General features: G+C 41.3%; 2 protein-coding genes across 3 annotated transcripts; one reads left to right on the top strand and one right to left on the bottom strand.

The window, feature by feature from the left end:
* The first annotated feature begins 4,561 nt into the window (after positions 1 to 4,561).
* LOC115752184 (L-ascorbate peroxidase, cytosolic) lies at positions 4,562 to 7,624 on the top strand. 2 transcript variants are annotated; one of them, XM_048280791.1, is made up of 11 exons: positions 4,562 to 4,689; positions 4,979 to 5,117; positions 5,277 to 5,451; positions 5,594 to 5,659; positions 6,489 to 6,537; positions 6,619 to 6,701; positions 6,818 to 6,897; positions 6,972 to 7,074; positions 7,204 to 7,262; positions 7,396 to 7,437; positions 7,478 to 7,624. In XM_048280791.1, exons 2-10 carry the CDS (start codon positions 4,999 to 5,001, stop codon positions 7,409 to 7,411), a joined length of 750 nt encoding a protein of 249 aa, XP_048136748.1. In that variant the 5' UTR covers positions 4,562 to 4,689; positions 4,979 to 4,998; the 3' UTR covers positions 7,412 to 7,437; positions 7,478 to 7,624. The 2 variants fall into 2 exon arrangements, with proteins under 2 accessions (XP_048136748.1, XP_048136749.1); XM_048280792.1 differs by lacking the exon at positions 4,562 to 4,689 and adding an exon at positions 4,718 to 4,838.
* A 3,412-nt stretch (positions 7,625 to 11,036) lies between these two features.
* LOC115752183 lies at positions 11,037 to 19,280 on the bottom strand. Its single transcript, XM_030690237.2, has 11 exons — positions 19,032 to 19,280; positions 18,521 to 18,670; positions 18,164 to 18,432; positions 17,877 to 17,963; positions 17,605 to 17,764; positions 17,309 to 17,445; positions 16,893 to 17,126; positions 12,888 to 16,780; positions 12,649 to 12,757; positions 12,260 to 12,340; positions 11,037 to 11,403 (listed from the first exon to the last, which is right to left on the bottom strand). Exons 1-11 carry the CDS (start codon positions 19,174 to 19,176, stop codon positions 11,311 to 11,313), a joined length of 5,358 nt encoding a protein of 1,785 aa, XP_030546097.2. The 5' UTR covers positions 19,177 to 19,280; the 3' UTR covers positions 11,037 to 11,310.
* Positions 19,281 to 19,603: the final 323 nt, after the last annotated feature.

Genomic DNA, 19,603 nt, shown 5'->3' with positions numbered 1-19,603 from the left:
GATAAAATTTCTACTTCTGAAAATTCTACTTTTAATCAAATACCGGCGGCAGCGAGCGGCGAGTGGCCGACGAGCTGCTGCGCCGACGGCCGGCGAGCAACGGCGGCGGCCGGCAGGTAGGCATTGGTCAATGGAGTCGAAGAAGTGATTTACGAAGTTGAGAAGTAAAAATTTTTTACTTCTCAAAGTTGGCCAAAAATCCAATCAGAAGTAGAAATTCCTACCATAAGTCAATATTTTTACCAAACGATTTTCGGTTTCAGAAGCACTTTTGAAGTGTCTTTACCAAACGGATTTCGGTTTCAGAAGCACTTCTGAAGCAGAAATTATGCTTCTGAAGTGTTATCATGCGCGCCCTAATTTTCCGATTAATTTAACTACGGCTTGATTCTAACCCAAAAAAAAAAAAAAACGGCTCGATTGGTTGGCCACCATTCCACCGGCCCGCTCCGCTCCGTCTGATGCCTATGTAACACCGACATGACCCGACATGACACTACACGATAGATCGATTCCTAAAAAAATAAAAAATTCGGACTCATTGAAATGCGTTGTATATTAAATATATATTTATTGTATGTATAAAAATATTAATGGTGAATTTATTTTTCTTTTATTAGAAATTCATGTTAGTTTTTATTGGATTGGCTGGGTATATTAATTTTGGAATGACTAGATATATGGCTTAAGTATGTATATTTTTTATAAATTTATATTTTGACCTATAATTTATTGAAAATGTTCAAAATTGACTCGTGTGTGCCGAAATTGTGTGTCGAGATGCGGGACTCAAGTGTCGCCGGCGTATTTAGAGTGCTGGCCACGTGTTGGTTGCATGTCAAAATGTGTCCAAGAGTGTTGGAGAGTGTCGGTGCTACATAAACCGATTCTCGAGCTGTCGAATGTTGTTCCTCTTCGTCCTGTGTGGATTTTTTTCCTCAAGCAGGATTTATTTTAATTTTTTCTTATATATAGAGAGAGTTAAAATAAAAAATGAAAGTATATTCGCTCATTTGACGTCACCTAACACTACCACTGTGATTACCACATGACAAGTCACTTGGCGCTATCGGATCATATCATATTGATTAGCATTTGTTTAGTGACTTGTCATCATCAAACTTCTATCACTCGTTAAATTAGAAAATGAAATGGGTAAAATGAAAGTACTTTCATATTAATGTCTAATCACTATGATATAATAATCCATAATCATTCTCAAACATTAATGGCGCAAGGGGCACGACGACTTTACATCATCTTCATCTTCTTTGGGCTTATCACCGGCAAACCGGTCAAGGTTCCAAACTCAACCATGACAATTAGACACAAAGGCTGAACTCGTTGCATGACTTAACCCAACACCTTATAACACTAGGTGACAATAGCCATGCGCCACATGTGTACCTGTTCTTGGCTCTCTTTTCTAAGGGTGTGCAAAAGAATCGAAATCCACCCGAACTAGATCGAATCGATCTATTTCGGGTAGTTCCCTATTCTAATTTGTTTGAATCGGCGAGTATCGGTCCGATTTCCGGTTTAAGGTGAAAAGCACCTACTCGGACCAATAGGACAGGACTTATCAAATATACGTATATGTTTATATAAATATATATTTGCCATGAAAGGACATTATGTGATCACAACAAGAAAAGGTGCTCTCCATGTTGATCGGCAAAATTCTGCCGTGTCATGTTATGCTGATGATGAAGATGCCAATAGGAATTAGTACAATCCAAGAGGTGTGGCAAATGCGGATCACATAAGTTATCCATTCGTGTCTTGTGTTTCACCTTTCAAAGTTCGGTTTTTTTTTAATCTGAATTAGTGAAGTTGTGAGTTCGACACAGCAAGAGAAGGAGATTAAGAACATGTGAATATACTCGGACGGGAGGTACCCAAGAAAGATGTTTTTATATATCCGGGATCAATATTGCAAAAGGGGGGAGAGATTGATGAGGATGTAAGCCATAGAATCGGAGCGGGTTAGATGAAATGGCGCGGTGCATCGGGGTTTTTGTGTGATTGCAAAATCCCTCTTAGGCTAAAAGAAAAATTTAATAGAACAAATGTAAGGCCTACAATGCTATACGGAGCTGAATGTTGGCTAGTATAGAGGCAACATGAGCATAAAATGGGAGTACCGAAAATGAGGATGTTAAGGTAGGTGTGCGGTCATACAAGGATAGATAACATAAGAAATGATAATATTCGATGAAAAGTTGGAGTAGTACCGGTGGCGAAAAGGAAGAGAGAATATAGATTGAGATGGTTTGGGCATTGTTGATACCTAAAACAATCCAAGAAGGCTCGTGATAAGCACGTGAGGGAGGCGACGATCGGCTACAAGAAAGAACAACGAGGCAAGGTACGTACCAAATAAAAGGGTAAGCTCCGGCGCCATTTCCTTCCCGAGCAAAAAGGGCGCGAGAAGGAGGGCCACGATCGAAGCGGTTGCTAAAAGATTGGCGGTAATCCCCACGAGGTAAAAAGAAAAGGCGCGAAAACTGGGAATCCGTCATCCACGTAGCTTATGGAAAGAGATGAAGCGTGAGGCCAAAGGAAGAAACCGCCCGACGGTTACCAAAGAGTCTCGCCTATAAATACCTGCAGAGGCGAAGCACAAACAACAAACCCAAAACACTTGCATTTTCAACTAGCTCTTAGCCTTTAGCCTAGCCTAGCTATAGTTTTTTCAGATTCCCGTCGTCGATTCAATTCCGGCGAGTTTCATATCCAGAGTTAGGTGTCGTCAATTAAATTCCGACGTTTGCTCACTAGGTTCAGTATCGTCGATTCAATTCCGGTGTTGCACCCTTCATCCATTTTGTCCAAGACCGTCGATTCAATTCCGGTATTGTGTCATATAATCCCCCGTCCAATGCTGTTGATTGAATTCCAAGATCGTGTCCTACATCATTGTCTCAATCCTATCGATTTAATTCCAGAATTGTGTCAAAATTTGCTACATACTTCTACTATTGCACATATTGGGTCATCGAAGTTGTTGAAAGTTTGTAACGCGCCTCTTGTGTCAATCTACCGCATTTGACACTCTCTCGTCCAAAATCGACCCGAACTCCTTTTTCGGAAAACGAACGGGTTAAATTCGATAAAAAGTTCTCGCGTTAGCAATCCTTTTTGGGCTATAGTCATTTTGGGCCCGTAACCCGTAACCAAGAAAGCCCCGTCGAAGGATTTTGACGCGCAACAGGCATATTCTTCGAAGATCCTTGGATGCTCCGATAAAAATAGAAGCTTGTCACCGAGAGTATGATATTACGAAAGGAAAAGGTCGACCGAAACTTACATGGAAAAAAGTAGTAAAATAAGATTTAATTAAGCGGGAAATAGATTGGTATATAGTTTGTCTTAGAACGAAGTAGAGGAAAGCTATTAGCATAGTGGAAGAGTAAAATTCTTATGTTCCGGATCGTCTTTTTTAGTTTTTTTTCCCTATACATATTTATATATTATATATTTTTATATAATTATTTTTTTCCCTCAATCGGTCTTGTTTTTATTTTATTTATTTTCCGGGTTCATCGACCGCCGACTCTAACTAGTTTGGAATAAAGGTGATCTTGATGTTAATGTTAATGTATTCATATTTATAAGTAATATCAACGATATTTTTTAGAAAATTAATTTTAAATTAATTTTTCGTGAAATAAAGGAGATCTAATATCATTTTAAGCCGGAACGTGGATTTATAGAGAGAAGGGAATCTCCGGAAGCAGAAGGTGTTCATACTACGCGTGGCCTGTCCAGAGACTCCACGAGTCTCGTCCCGCGCAAAGCCAAATTGTGCAGACGCTTTTGCAGCCCCCTAAAATGACGCAAATGCCCTCGTAAGGCTCCGAACCTTCCATTTTCCAGAATTTTACTAAAAAAAATCTACCAAAAATAAACCCGCCAAAAATCCAGTAGTACTACTTATTAGTCGTCAGCCCGCACTCATAAAGTTTGAAGACTATATTAAACACGCATTAAAATGCAAATATTAAATTAAATAAATTAAAATTTAAAAGATCATATTACTTATTAGACTAAAATTTAAGAATCACATTGAATAAATTAAAAATTTAACGATCACATTATATATTTAATTAAAATGATCGATTTATTCGTGTCATTTTTCCAATCGTTTAAAGACATATGATTAGCCAACGACGGCCGTGACTTTCAATTTTAATCCCATTTATTTCTACGACTATAATCATCGCACGTCTCTCCTGCAACTTCCAGATAAGACAAAATAAGGGCAATTCGGTCAATCGGCTATAAAGTACTTTGGGGCGTGGCGGGCATCCTTTTTTTGTTTTTGGACATCGGGACAATACAAAGCGCAAACAACAATTTCAAAGTAGTTTTCTCCAATCCAGAAGTAGACACGCACTCACTCCATTTTTCCCTATTTTCTATTTGTCATTTTTTCGCTCTTCCATTTATTTCCCGCACCAACCCCGCCCGCATAAACCCCCAAATCTGGACCGTACATCTGGCAAAATCAACGTCACCACGCCCATCAGACGACCGGGAATAGTCTCTAGAATCTTCCGTTCCCTCGCAGCCTCGCAGGTCCATTATATATCCTGTCGACGAGGAGTGCCGAGCCCGAAGCTTGTGCTCGCCTCGTGTCGCTTCACTGTGCTTCTCCTCTCTTGCGCACTCTCTCTGCTTCTTCTGGTACGTCCAACGCGAGATGGTCGAAGCTCGTTCGAACTTTCTTGCGCTCTATTTCGAAGTCTGATCGTTGTCGAGCTCTGAAGTTGTCGATTCGCGCGCGTGTTCGCGTTGTTTCACTGTGCTTTCTGTGTGCGAGCATGATCGCGATTGTAAGTTAGGAGTAGCTCGACGTGTGCGGTCTCCGGCGTTCTTGGATTGTGCGTTCGAATCTTGTCTGTATTGTGGGATTTTCCGATGGATCGTTTGATTGACGAGTCTATGTCTCGATGTGCGGATTTGTTTGAGGTAGTCGCGGGAACGGCTGGTCTAATGGGGAAGTGTTATCCGACCGTGAGCGAGGAGTACGAGAAGGCCGTTGGGAAGTGCAAGAAGAAGCTCCGAGGTCTCATCGCCGAGAAAAACTGTGCTCCGCTCATGCTTCGTCTCGCGTATCTCTCTCTCTCTCTCTCTCTCTCTCTCTCTATGTACTTGCGAGCACACGTGTTGCGAATCTGACACTGTTACGACGGACACCAGCTTAAACATGGTGCAGCGATCGACTGAAGCTCTGGTCGTATGAATCAACCTTGTTGTATTTGTTGGTGCAGATGGCACTCTGCGGGTACTTACGATGTGAAGACGAAAACAGGCGGTCCGTTTGGAACCATGAAGCATGCAGCTGAGCTCGCTCATGAGGCCAATAATGGTCTTGACATAGCCGTTAGGTTGTTGGAGCCCATCAAGGAGCAGTTTCCTATTCTCTCTTACGCTGACTTTTATCAGGTAGATTATTTGCGGCCTGTAACTGAAGATGCTACCTAGATCTGGATATGCTGCTTCCAACTTGGTTTTTCAAAGTCGGGATGCTGTGCCAACTGGGAATCATGCACATTAGTTAGACTAATTACATGCTGATACGTTGCAGTTGGCTGGTGTTGTTGCCGTGGAAGTCACTGGCGGACCTGAAATTCCGTTCCACCCAGGAAGAGAGGTCAGTGGAATTTTTGTTTTGATTAGCTTGATATTCTGGGGATGCTGACACTGTATCGTTTATTTGTGGACGATAATTTCAGTAGGAAATGTGAAGAGCAATGGTGCAAATTCTCAGATTTGGTTAATTATCCACGCCATTTGATGTGGAAAAGGTGGAAATTAAAGTGGAATGGGTGGCTTAGATAGAAGTTCTTTAGCAACGCATTGTGTAATTTAGTCGCTTGTTGGCATGTTTGGTCCACCCTTTTAATGTACCTAGCAGTGACGTAGCATTTACATGTCATATATGCAGGACAGTAAGAGCTCAATGCTAATAATTCTGTAGGATGTGTACCCGTCTTAAACTGGACATAGGTTTCATTATCTCTCTAAATTTCCCCCCTAACCAACAAAGTGAACAGTGCTCAGTTCTTGTGTAGAGAAGGTACCGTAAATTTTTGACTGAGCAGCCAAACCCAATGAAGTTCTAGATCCCTGTTGACTGTCATTTCAACGATTAAATATTAGCGCCTTGGAGGCTTACTTGGGTTTTAGAAGTCTACAATTAGTCTTTTTTTCGAGGGCTTACTTGGTTACAGACAACAAATTGTCTATGTGAACTGATGTATCAAAGATAGGTTAATATGAGCTTTGGAGTTTAGTTTGAATGTCTTGCACTTTTGCTGTGATGCTAGGCAATGTTCTGACAGATTATCTTTTTCCCGATGCCACATGCCTCCTTGGTACCTTTTAATCCTGCCAGTTTTCACTGCAAAATATTTTTGCAATGTTTGATGCTCGAATCCAGGTTCATGTCATGATAACAGTGTTTTCATCTTAAACAACAGGATAAACCAGAACCACCTCCTGAGGGTCGTCTTCCTGATGCCACTAAGGGTTAGTTTGTCTTCCCTGCTTTAAGAGCAAATCTCCTTGTGAGTGTTGCATTTTTGCATAACAAATGCCAGATCTCGGCAGGCTCTGATCATTTGAGAGATGTGTTTGGTCACATGGGTTTGAGCGATCAGGATATTGTTGCTCTCTCTGGTGGCCATACCCTGGTTTGTATTTCATTATCTGGAACTTGGACTTCTGAGACATCGTTGCTTTGCACAAAGTAAAGCAGCGTATTGAATGCTGACTTCATATACTCATTCTTCCTTTCGCTTCCATTCAGGGAAGATGCCACAGAGAAAGATCTGGATTTGAGGGACCTTGGACTACCAATCCTCTCATTTTTGATAACTCCTATTTCAAGTGAGTTTCCTGGATTTATTTGTGTTCAATGAATTTATATGCTTAATGTGGAAGTATTTTATTTGTTCTCTTAGGGAGCTATTGACTGGTGATAAGGAAGGTCTCCTTCAGCTGCCATCTGACAAGGCTCTTCTCACCGATCCTGTTTTCCGTCCACTCGTTGAAAAATATGCTGCAGTGCGTACTTTTTCTTTCTTTGGTTGCTTAGACATAATATAAACGAATCATCCTGGTCACATGTTATCCTTTCAATCAGCAACTGCATCAACATATGTATTTTGTTTGAACATTGTTTTGCTCTTCCAGGATGAAGATGCCTTCTTCGCTGACTACGCGGAAGCTCACCTAAAACTCTCTGAACTTGGGTAATTATTATATCTCCCTTCGGTCCTTTACAACATGAAATGAAAACCATGCTTTTGAGAACATTGCTACATGTTGAAGTAAGATGGAGCAAAATCATTTACTGAGTTCCGGTCCTCTGGAACTTTCTTGCAGATTTGCGGATGCCTAAGCAGCTGGTATTGGGATTCCATGTTTAGGTTGATGGTGCTTGATCCATCCTTGTTCTGATTTGTCAGACGCAAACATTCACTGCGATGCGGCTAAAATTCGATGGATACGTTCCTTGGTGTGATCTTTGCTATGGACATGTTACATTAATGGAAAAACTTAGGTGGTATGATGTGAGCGTGCCTTTGATTTGAAAAACTCAAAGCTTTCTAAATCTGGATCTTTTGCTTGTTCCCTCTTTTTCTGGATGTTCTGTAGTCCGTGTCTTTCATCCCATGCTATTATGGAGAACCGAAAACATGCACGTTGTGTTTGGTGAAATGTAGCTCGATTTGAGGTCAAAGGGCATTGGCCAAATGAACCTGTCGGTATAAGGAGAGAGCATGGAAAAGCAATTGGTCAAATAGTCCTGCTCCTAGCACGCGTATTTTGGGGCCCATTCCCTGTAGCTACGAGTGGTTTCAAGCGAAGGGCTGAAGTACGAAAAAGCCATATCCTATTTCGGGCGGCGGAACATTACCCTATACATGCATCGTTCCTCCTTTTCTTCCTCGTTCAACAACGCCTTTCGATGTGTCCTTTCCTTTTATCGCAATCAATGTCGGTAAATTTTGTCTGCCAAGTCAATATCATTCCTGGTGGTTCTTGTACTAAAAGTTCTACCTTGCAATACCATTTCTACTTTCACCGCAATTGTAATTGCAGATGTTATCCTTACCGGAATTATCATATCATATAAATGGGTCGTTTAATACAGATTCCAAAGGGAAAAGAAACGAAAAGGGTTTTGAACCTATTGTATTGAAATTAATTCAATTGTAAAACTTTTTGTATTGGTATTAATTGGGTTTATTCGGTCAATTTTGATTGAAAATCGCTAATATAGATGTCAATTGCATTATGTGGCACGATTGGGTTGATGTGAATATTTTAAATGTTTTTATAAAATTTTTTGGTTCTTTTTTAATTTTGTTCCCTTTTCTGTCCTTTTTTTTTTTGTCAAATTTTTTTGTGCTTTACTTCTTTCTTTTTTGGTTGTTGGTTGGCAAGGGTCGTCGGCCAACCCTCGCCGGCCTTGGGGGAGGGCCGCAACGCCCTTGTCGGCCGTTGGGGCGAGGGTGCGGCCCCGGGTGAGGGCGTCGTGGCCCTCGCCCGGTCCGGGCAAGGCTGTGACCGCCAAATTGGAGGTGAGGGTTGGCCGGCGGCCCTTTCTAGCTCACAAAATGAAGAAGAAAAAAAGCATAGAAAAAAAACGAAGAAAGAACCAAAAAAAACTACATAATATATTTGAAATGTTTACGTCGGTCTTGGCCTTACCATGTATGATGGCCGATGTCTACATCAGCAATTTCCTATCAAAATTGGTACCAATGCAAAAGAAAATTGGATTGAATTGGTACCAACCCTTGCATCATCTGATCTCGACCGGGCCCTAAATGAAGGCATGGTCTAGTCATGAGGGTAGTATTTTATCATGATGTCGGATCCTAAGGCAATATAGGTTTAGGATTTTTTTTTGTACTTTTTCCCATTCTGGAACCAAGAGTGCAACTATTAATGTGATTATTCCAACTGTATTTAGTATCACACTTTAAATGTTCACGTAGCAAATAGGAAATGGTGAAGCCAATGACAATGAGCGAGATCAGTGTATGGGACTAGGAACAGGTTTGAATGAGATCTTACTCTCAGGCAGTTTGTCACTCAATTTTCGCAATATGTGTTATAACTTTTAGGGAAAATTTCAAATAAGGGTCCGAAATGCTCTTATTTTCTCAAATAAGGGTCTGAAATGAGTTTTGTTTCAAATAAGGGCCTGAAGTGCCTAAACCGTTTCAAAAAAGGGCCTGGTGGAAGGGCATTTTAGTCTTTTAATTTTTTTTGCATTTTTCCTTTATTTCTGTTTTTCCGTCTACGTTTCTTTTTCGTTTTTTTTTCTTTCTTCTGTTCCCCTCCCCCTCCAACAGGTCTTTTCCCCTCTTCCTCCCTCTCCGGCCATCACTGGCCTCAGGCACGGGCGGCCTTCGCCTTGACCGGTGTCAGGCGACCCTTGCACTAACTTCTCAAATCCAACTTCGTCTCCATCTCCTTTTTATCTTTACTTTATCTGATCTTTCCAAAGATTTCTTGATGGAAATCTCACAGAACAGAAGTAGAAAAAAAAGTGGCGCGACTGAGAGGACGAATCTCGGGCTAATCGCAAGTTTGACAGAGAAGATAGGTGGTTGCGTGGGAACGGGAAACTTCGCAGCCCCGTCTGCGTGGATTTTGTGTCATTAAACGATGCTGGAGACAATGATGGATCGGTTAATTAAAATAATCCTTTTTGATCTACACGTTTTTCTGAAGTCTGCAAAATCTGCTCTGAATCGGTTCTTCAGCTTCGGGAGAAATTAATGCCGAGGAAGAGAGGAGGGTCTCGGCAACTTCACCTCCGGTGATAACTCGCGGGTCTTGGCTAATGAGATGAAGATTCGAGTGACAAATATTAAAAACTTCAAGGAATAAAATTACGAGAAAGAAACAGAAAATTTCCTCCGCTTAGCGTCTTGCAGATCGTGAATCATGAAGAAACACAATAAGGAACAGACGCTGGTGAGGAACGCCAGGCCAAGCGTTGGGCGAGGGTTGCTCTCGCCTGGTCGGGCGAGGGCGACCAGGCGTCGCCCGATGTTGGTCAAGGCAACGGCCGCCTGAGCCTGAGGCCGGCGATGGCCGGAGGGGGGAGGGGAAAGGACCTACTGGAGAGGGAGAGGAACAGAAGAAGGAAAAAAAAATCGAAAAGAAAAGGTAAAGGGAAAAACAAAAATAAAGGAAAAAATACAAAAAATTAAAAGACCAAAATGCCCTTTGGCCAGGCCCTTTTTTGAAACGATTTGTGCACTTCAGGCCCTTATTTGAAACGAGATCCACTTCAGACCCTTATTTGAGAAAATGAAAGTACTTTGGATCCTTATTTGGAAATTTTCCTAACTTTTAGGTCCACGAGTTATTATTTGTCTGGAGGTCTTGGTGTCTTAAAAGACATGAAAAAGAAGTTTGGAATTCGATGCGTAATGAAGGAGTTTGTGAACGAGTGGAAAGCAATGAATTGAAGGACGAGCGTATTTCCACCCTGAATATTGCTAAAAGCATTCCTTCCATTGCTAACTACAATCTTTCTGACAATAGAAGGGGCCCTGGTTATTTTTGTTTTTTTTTTTTTGGTCGAAAGCGGCCTTGGCTATCGTGTGCATAACTTATGGACGAGAGAGATTTGAATGCATAGGAGCATGTGAGTACACTTTATCTTAACTATTAAATCATGTGGGACCCACATGGATCCCACACTATTTATTTACTAATGAAAGCAAATGGATTCACATGTTTCTGACGTATATAAGATATGAATTATCTAATGAGATAAGAAATTTGATATATCTTTAGAAAGGGTGAAACATAGATAAAAAGACTATTGACAATCATCTAAGATACAACCCGGATAACCTCAACTCATATTTTTTCTCTCCTGTACATAGTTGTGTGACGTTTTCGAGTTATCTCTGACAGACTGAAACTATATGCATGCATTTCTCACTCAGTTCAGCAAATAACTGCGAGATTCATGCCACTCCTATCAATTTCAGTGGAGAGAATGTTTCATAGGTTGTGATTTGGTCAAATGAAAACTGAAACGACATAGCCTAGTATTTTCCTCCTGGCGGCAAGAAGCAGAGCCATTTCTGATTCAGAACACGAGTACATGAACTCCAAGCAGATTGTTCCTCATTACAGGTAGAGATGAACAAGAAGACAGAAAATGCACTAATCAGTAGATGAATGGGCTATTTTCCTTCCCTCACGTGGTAGGGGATGGCAATGGTTAGAGACAAAAGAATGATTAGATGACTCATGGGTCGGCTATTCGGAGCTGCATTCAGGAATGTTGTTGCAGACATTAGTGAACTTTGTACAGTCATATGGTCCAATTGCCTGATTATTTTTTCGCTTCACCTGCACAAACAAGAAAAACTTGTAATGTGAACAAATTTCATGAACTTTAATAACGGTAAAAAGAAAGTACTTTTTATAATACAATCCTAAAGGCATGAAAAACCACACAGAGAAACGTCATTGCTAGAGGAAGTAAGCCACTGAGATTTCACCGAACACGAAGTAAACTAAGTGGAAGTCTGAATAAGCGCCTCAAATGTTTTTCCCAAGTTGCCCCGGCACCCTTAAACTTACAGTTAATGGAGGTACTTGAGGGTAAACAAAAACGGTCGAGACACTGAATATTAATTACTTGCTTAATTGACTGCTTGATGTTTATCAACTATGAAATTCCAAAGGTACTTCAATCACTTCTATGCTTAGACAACGACATTCATTTGCCATTCTAGTACTGTCCCTATCTATATAAATGACAATTGAAAACCGATTAGCCTTGGATATTTGATAACTGTCTTTCCCTTCTTTATTCTTTCATGGTTACTAAATTTAAGTGTCATAATATTTTCAGTCACTAACTAATACTCTCTCTCGCATTAACACAACTTGATGTTAATCAGCTATGAAATTCCCAATGGACTTCATTCACTTCTATGATTAGACAACACAAGGATAATTTCCCATCAAAATCAGACTTAGTCACATCTATATAAAGGACAACTAAAAACCGATTAGGCATGGATATAGGATAACTATCTTATCCTTCTTTATTTTTCACGGTCATCTGAGGGTTAATATTTTAAATGTCAAAGTAATCACCAACTAATTCTATAGTCCTCTCAAATTAGGTGCAACCTTCACACAAGCCATAGCAAAATAGAAAAAGAACGAACTTTTGCTTGAGTAGGAAAGGTCATACCGGCGACCATGGACTGGGTTCAGGCAGAGTCTTGTCAGGAGGGGAATTTTGGACGGCACCGCATTTCATTGTAAGAATTTCCTGAAGTCGTGATGAACCAAATATCAAACTTTAAAGCTCAAAGTATCAGTTTACCAATAACAGATACTGTAACAAACCATCAAGCCATGACTATTGAACCACAAAATCATCGATGAGCATTAACGTTGAGTGAATGGAAGACGCTGGGTGAGATTCTTTCTGATCTAAAATAATTGCCTCTATAACATCCACAACTGGTCTTCAGGCAAGTATATGATTGGAGTCATCATAACACAAGACTTTAAGGGGTTTAGATGTTCAGATTACAGATACGGATTCATTACATCGAGTCGTCTATTTTCAATTACCTCCCCGGCAGCTTCAAATGCCGCTAACCATTCCTCAGAGAATGGAGGAGCATCTGGTGGAGGTTTCACCATGGCAGATTCTTGTTTCCCATCATTCTTGCAAATTTCCCTGCAGCAAATTACTTCCTGAATAAAGATTCTGAATGTGAATGAGGAGGCTTCTAAAACTGGAATCCAACATAGGAAAGTTAAAAAGTGCAAAAAGAGCACATATATCAAACAAAATTTGTGATTCTAACCCTTGGACTAATGTGGTCGTATCCTTGCAGGAATTCAAGGTACTACCAAATTCATGCAGCCTCTGGACGTCATAACTAAAACTTTCCCCGGGAACACTAGAGTCAACCTTTTCAGGCAAAATGCTACTTTTCAACTGACTAGCTTCTTCAGTGCATTGGTTGTTTATAGGCAGTTCTGCTTCATCATTTTTGACATCCAAAACCACTTTGTCACTTGACCGGCAAGATGAAACCATGACATTAACTCCAGCCTCAGGAAATTCCTCTATGTTCATATCCACAGCAGCATTATCTTCCAGCGATGCATTGTAAATATTTGACTGATATTTTTGCACAGAAACTGACAACACATCCTCTGCATTAGGGTCTTCGTAAATTGTTCCTATATTGCCAGAATTATCTTGCAGAACAGGTTCTACTTGGGAACAAATATCAGCCTTTGGATGTTTGCTGCCACAGACATCATCTTGACACAGACTACAACTACTGGCAAAATAGCTCTTTGGTTCTTTAAGATAGTTGTCCACAGTGGATATCTCATCATTTGAAGACAATCCTCGATGAGTGTGTGAATCAAATTCCGCTGTGAAGCAGGGATCGTGAAGCTCAGGCTGATAACAAGATTGCTCATTTCGATGAGAAGCCATGGAGAAGTTGTCGTCCCCAGCCAACCCGTTCATCTTTAGCGAGCAGTCGATAAATGAACTGCCATCCAACAGCTGCTGTTGTCCAACCACAGCAGAAGAATTCTTCATAGCATTATCAAAACTGCGCAATTCTTCATTTGTTTGATCTACGTCATCTTGCCAAGATGGATCTTCAACATGTACTGAGACATTAGGCAGGTAACAGTCCTTTAATTTCTGGTGCTGTCCAAAGGACCCACTATGTCTATCCTCATGAGATGAGTTGTCCACTTCCCTTGACAATAGCTCTGTTCCTGTCAGTGAATCAGGAAGTAGCCTACCTGTCACTAAACTGACAGAAGCATTCTTCTCTGACTGAAGTATTTGTCTTTCTTCCACATCACCGCACTCCTTCAACTCCATTAGCATATTGTCATCTCCATCTTGAACCACTGATACTAGTGCGGTTGAGACATATCTATATTCCTCTTTGACCCCGCTGTAACGATCACTTCCTAGACCAACAAAAGAAGCAGAAGTATCATCAGTTGCAGCAACCGTTTTTGGATCTCTGTTCACCATCAAAGAAGATCCCGGATTAAAAGCATCAACTTGACCAGGGAGGTACATGTTGTCAGTTGAACGTCGGTCACTAAAGGAGGCAGAATTTTCAACCATTGGTTCACTCTCTTGCTGTGCTGATTGATTTTCCTCCGCATATAGAACCACTTTTTTAGCTTTGTCAGATTGGTGAACATTCTCTGATGGAGGTTCAGGGCTAAGAGCAGTGGAGTTGTTCAATAGGACTTCCACATCATCACACTCCAACTCCATTAGCATATTGTCATCTCCATCTTCAACCACGGATACCAATGGGGTTGAGACATATCTATCTTCCTCTTTGACCCCGCTGCAACGATCACTTCCTAGACCAACAAAGGAAGCAGGAGTATCATCAGTTGCTGCAACTGTTTTTGGATCTCTGTTCACCACCAAAGAAGATCCCGTATTTAAAGCATCAACTTGACCAGGGAGGTACATGTTGTCAGTTGACTGTCGGTCACTAAAGGAGGCAGAATTTTCAACCAATGGCTCGCTCTCTTGCTGCGCCGATTTGTTTTCCTCCGCATATAGAACTACTCTTTTAGCTTTGTCAGATTGGTGAACATTCTCTGATGGAGGTTCAGGGCAAAGAGCAGTGGAGCTGTTCAATAGGACTTCCTCATCATCACACTCCAACTCCATTAGCATATTGTCATCTCCATCTTCAACCACGGATACCAGTGGGGTTGAGACATATCTATCTTCCTCTTTGACCCCGCTGCAACGATCAATTCCAAGACCAACAAAGGAAGCAGAAGTATCATCAGTTGCTGCAACTGTTTTTGGATCTCTGTTCACCATCAAAGAAGATCCCGTATTTAAAGCATCAACTTGACCAGGGAGGTACATGTTGTCAGTTGACTGTCGGTCACTAAAGGAGGCAGAATTTTCAACCAATGGCTCGCTCTCTTGCTGCGCCGATTTGTTTTCCTCCGCATATAGAACTACTCTTTTAGCTTTGTCAGATTGGTGAACATTCTCTGATGGAGGTTCAGGGCAAAGAGCAGTGGAACTGTTCAATAGGACTTCCTCATCATCACACTCCAACTCCATTAGCATATTGTCATCTCCATCTTCAACCACGGATGCCAGTGGGGTTGAGACATATCTATCTTCCTCTTTGACCCTGCTGCAACGATCAATTCCAAGACCAACAAAGGAAGCAGAAGTATCATCAGTTGCTGCAACTGTTTTCGGATCTCTGTTCACCATCAAAGAAGATCCAAGATTAAAAGCATCAACTTGACCAGGGAGGTACATGTTGTCAGTTGACTGTCGGTCACTAAAGGAGGCAGAATTCTCAACCATGGGCTCACTCTCTTGCTGTGGTGATTGATTTTCCTCCGCATATAGAATGACTCTTTTAGCTTTGTCCACATTCTCTGATGGAGGTACAGGGCTAAGAGCAGTGGAGCTGTTCAATAGCACTTCACAAGCATGCTGGCAATTGGGGGGAGAATACTCAATCATCAGAGCATTATCCTGGTGTTCGCCTCTGATGCGAAAATCAATTAGCAATATGTCATCATTTTCAGTTGCTCGTTCCTTTGCATAAGCAACTTGCTCTACAGCATGAACTTCCGGCTGTTCATCGATAGTCATCGTGCATTTAGCACCCACCAATAACTCATCATTTTCCTTTGCTCCTTTGTTTTCGCAAGTAACTTGCTCTGCAGCATGGTCGCCTGCCGGAGAAGTACCCCCATGACTAGCTGTGAGACTGCCATAAAAAACCAAGTTCTCCGAATTTTCAATGTATGATTTTGTGCTGCTGTCATGCAGCCCGCAAAAGCCATTGTCTGCTTGCTCTGCAAGTTTCAAGGGAAGCACACTAGATCTTTCTTCTTTGTTCCCGTTATCATCTTGATCATTCGAATTGTCAGTGCACTCTTCACAATTTTGCTGTAATTCTTCAGATGATCTAACCCCCATAAGCCTAGCTTGATTCTCTTGGTTCACGATGGAAGTTCGATCATTATCATAGATATGAGATTCCACTAGTTTAACTTTTTCTGAAAATTCAGAGACACCTTCAGCACAGTGTAGCCGATGATCTGGCAGTCCAAAACTACTCTGGATTCTGCCAACACTAGAATCAGCAGAAGGGGAATTGGAGAAAACAATGGCATTCCCAGCTAAAACTTTTGATGGTCCTTCGACACATTGGCTACCAATCATATGATTCTTCTTATAATTGCTCTCCTTCTCTTTCCCACAAGGTCCCACATGTGAAAATGGTGTATCATAACCAACTGACATATTTCTGTCTTCCGCTTGAGGTTTTATATCAATCTTGTGCATTTCCATATGCCTATGAAGTCCTTCACTACCATCCTCGAGAAATCCATGAATCTTTTGATGGTTTTCCAAAGTGTCAAGTTGTATTTTCACTTTCATCTTCGATATATTTTGAGATTCTGGATCTGCATTTTGCTTTTGATATTCCAGGTTGAGAGATTTAGCAGAGACTTCCGTGCTCAACCCCATGTTTGGGTTTGTGTCATCAATTCTCATCTTTTGTACTTTTTCATGCACGTGTGGGGGCTTCAGCTCACTCAGAGGGTTTACTGCTCTATGGCTCTTTGAACTACCTGTAGCAGACTGAGGGTCATAGCTTGGTTGAGTATAACTGTTCAATAGTCCCTTGGTAGAAGCTTTTCGCTGCTGAACATTATCATTAGGAATTAAAAGAGAAGATGATCATGTCAGACATTTTGAAATGCTTTCCTTTAGGAGGATGCAATTAACCTCTGAAAACTATCTGAAGGCATTATACCTGACCAAAGAATCCCAGAGATGGTGAAGGCATACGCAAACCAGATGGTTTTGCTGCCTTCAGTTGCACATGTTGAATGGACCCTCCAGTAAGACGAGCTTTTTCAGGATGAGCGGCTTCTACCTTGATAGATCTAGCGTCATTATCTAGTGCTGAAGGGTTTTTTCGACCTTCTATCTCCTGTGAACTATCATTCCCTCGAGTTAATGAAGTCAGCCTGGAAGCTGATTTTCCCTGCTCATATTTCAAAGAAAATTAATCAGATTAATAAGTTCTCTTGGTCTAGCTGATAAGGGACCTTATCCACAAAAACGAAAGACATAACATTCACAAAAGCAGTACTTATGAAATTTGCCACCAGTTCTTTACTAGGTTGACCTATGAAAGATACACCACAGGCAACATGAGGTTCTTACCAAATTTCTTTTAGATTGGGGAACAATGGATTTAGTTGTTGGAGGCTTGCTAGAAGGACCAGCTGGAGTACTAGGTTTAGAATGGATTTTATTGCTTGAAGAGATTTTCAGTCCGGCATTCTTTTTGTCAGCAGTCCCTGAAGAAGAGAGAGAATTTTGAACAAACAGTAAACTCTGAATAAACCCACTTAAGTTTTAGTCATATGCAAATTAAGCTTTTAGGCAACAGTTTATCAAAGTGCAAATGTTCAATAATATGAAAATCTCCACAGTGCCCTAACGTTTACAGATGTTACCTGATTGAGCAAGCTGACTATGCTTAGGTTGACCAACTCGCAGAGCAATCTTAGCTGTCGGAGTGCGCAAACTGGAACCTGGCTTGGTAGCTGGCTTTTTAGAGGCATTAACTTCTTTGCTGGCCACCTTTGTTGAGTTCACATTCACAGGCTTTATCAGCGTTCGGGGAAGTTAAGCTAAACTAAACTTTCCATTTGTATCATGGAGGTAAAAGCAGAATAACAAGATTTCATAAGTTGTTTGATATGTTAAAAGCTTAATCAAAAGGATATGAAGATAGGGCAGTGGATTGTGAGCTGCCATTGCGCTTGGACCTGCTGCCATTGACATCATAGTTTGACAGCACCTTCCGCTTGGTCTGTCAAAAAAGTTTCGAACGGATTAATGAAGATGACCCATCTTGGACTGACCTGGCACGTATAATTTAGCAGTACATAAACTGGGAAAGAAACACCTAAAATTACTTTCATTTTCACTGTTTCTAGGATTGCCCCAATTGATAATGTTAATTGTTTCCAGGAGAAAAAGGAAATCAATTTGCTTATTGCAGAAACTCACCGAAGAAACCAGGGCCCTGCCACATTTAGTTAATGCATCTCGCTGATGTGGTGAACTACTAGGTTTTGTTCTGCTCTCATTTGTAGTGTTTACTGGTAATTCTTTGAATAATTTCTCCTTGAGTGCAAGCACATCTCCTGAATCGCTTTGGGAGTTTGGAAACTCAGACAATGATTCACCCCCTTCTTCGTGGATTGCGGGCAACTTCTCCCCTGTGGAACTGCCACTGTTTGCGCTTATCATAGATAATTCTACGGGATCCAAGAAACCTGAAGAACAGTTCAAAAGGAGTCATCCCAATACATCATCTTTAAAATATCTGCTCGGCATTACATTAGTAAATATAAACAAGCGCACCTTCTTCAGTAAAGAAGGCTCTGTCCCATGCTAAGCTTTTCCGCAAATTGTAGCCTCCACCTTTCTTCTTCCTCTTCATATGCTGTGGCTCTAGACTGAGTTTCAGTCTATCGTACTTGTTCAAATTTACATTCTCTTTGTTGACACTATCTGTTAATGACGGAAAAAAGCTAGTCTTAGAAATCAGAATCCTTGTTGCGCATGAAACCGATTTCAATTGAACATGGCATACGGTCTAAATAACACTATGCACGGGAAAAGAAGATTAAATTGGCGGCTGCTCAAGAGCCGACTGAGGAATGAAAGGCGACGAATGCAGCAACTCAAACAACCCAAAGAAGAAGTTGAAGAACAAATGTGTCGCATCAGAGAGCGAAACAAGGCCAATCAACACCAAACTCAAAAGCGGACGCCACAGCCCCGAGTCAGGAACGCCTAGCCAATAAATCCCCCTGACATGCAAGTGAAAATTAATGAAAGAATCGGTGGAAGCGGAGGAAAAAGCCCTGACCAACAGGAGGGACACGGGGCTTGGATCCATGGATTTGAAGAGGCGAGCAAGAGAAGAAGTTCCTGGCGACGTCGTCCGTAGGAATCTGCTGTAGCAACGAATCGTCCTCTCCGGAGATCTCGATCAAAGAGGGATCGGATGCCATTTTTCAATCTCTCGCTCTCAGTCTCAGCTTCGTAAGATGATGGCTTGTTACCGTTACGCGATCGTGTATCCTGTCGCTGTTCTGTCCCTGGGCTCAATTTTGAAAAGTGCACAAGCGGGAAGGGTCAAAGATGGTGGTCACGTGGCCTGGCTTGTATTCTATTTTCGGAGTCTACGCAGAACCGAGTTCAAATGGGCCGTGGGCCACCGGCCCACTATTTCGTAGCAGTGTGAGAGAACAAAGCCAGTTTTTCACATGGAAAAAAAAAATTCTCCTTTTTCCCTCTCATCTAGCTTCATTTCATTATTTTTAAATTTATCCTTTCACTATTCTCTATTTCATTTTATTTTTTATTTTTAGTGAATTGAGCACCTTGTCTTGCTCAACCTAGAGAAGCTGTGTCTTCATAAAGCTTTGCTTCATTCGG

The sequence above is a fragment of the Rhodamnia argentea genome, chromosome 6 (genome assembly GCF_020921035.1).
Source record: "Rhodamnia argentea isolate NSW1041297 chromosome 6, ASM2092103v1, whole genome shotgun sequence".
Lineage (NCBI taxonomy): Eukaryota > Viridiplantae > Streptophyta > Magnoliopsida > Myrtales > Myrtaceae > Rhodamnia > Rhodamnia argentea.
This window is presented reverse-complemented; position numbering and strand designations above follow the sequence as displayed.

Excerpts from the sequence above, each read along its gene's own strand:
- LOC115752184 (XM_048280791.1), top strand. The coding sequence starts at position 4,999 with ATGGGGAAGTGTTATCCGACCGTGAGCGAGGAGTACGAGAAGGCCGTT. Across the intron at positions 6,538-6,618 it reads TCTTCCTGATGCCACTAAGG|GCTCTGATCATTTGAGAGAT; the intron begins GTTAGTTTGTCT and ends AGATCTCGGCAG. Across the intron at positions 7,075-7,203 it reads TCGTTGAAAAATATGCTGCA|GATGAAGATGCCTTCTTCGC; the intron begins GTGCGTACTTTT and ends TTGCTCTTCCAG.
- LOC115752183 (XM_030690237.2), bottom strand. The coding sequence starts at position 19,176 with ATGGCATCCGATCCCTCTTTGATCGAGATCTCCGGAGAGGACGATTCG. Across the intron at positions 18,671-19,031 it reads GCCCCGTGTCCCTCCTGTTG|ATAGTGTCAACAAAGAGAAT; the intron begins GTCAGGGCTTTT and ends CGTCATTAACAG. Across the intron at positions 17,964-18,163 it reads GCAGGGCCCTGGTTTCTTCG|ACCAAGCGGAAGGTGCTGTC; the intron begins GTGAGTTTCTGC and ends CTTTTTTGACAG.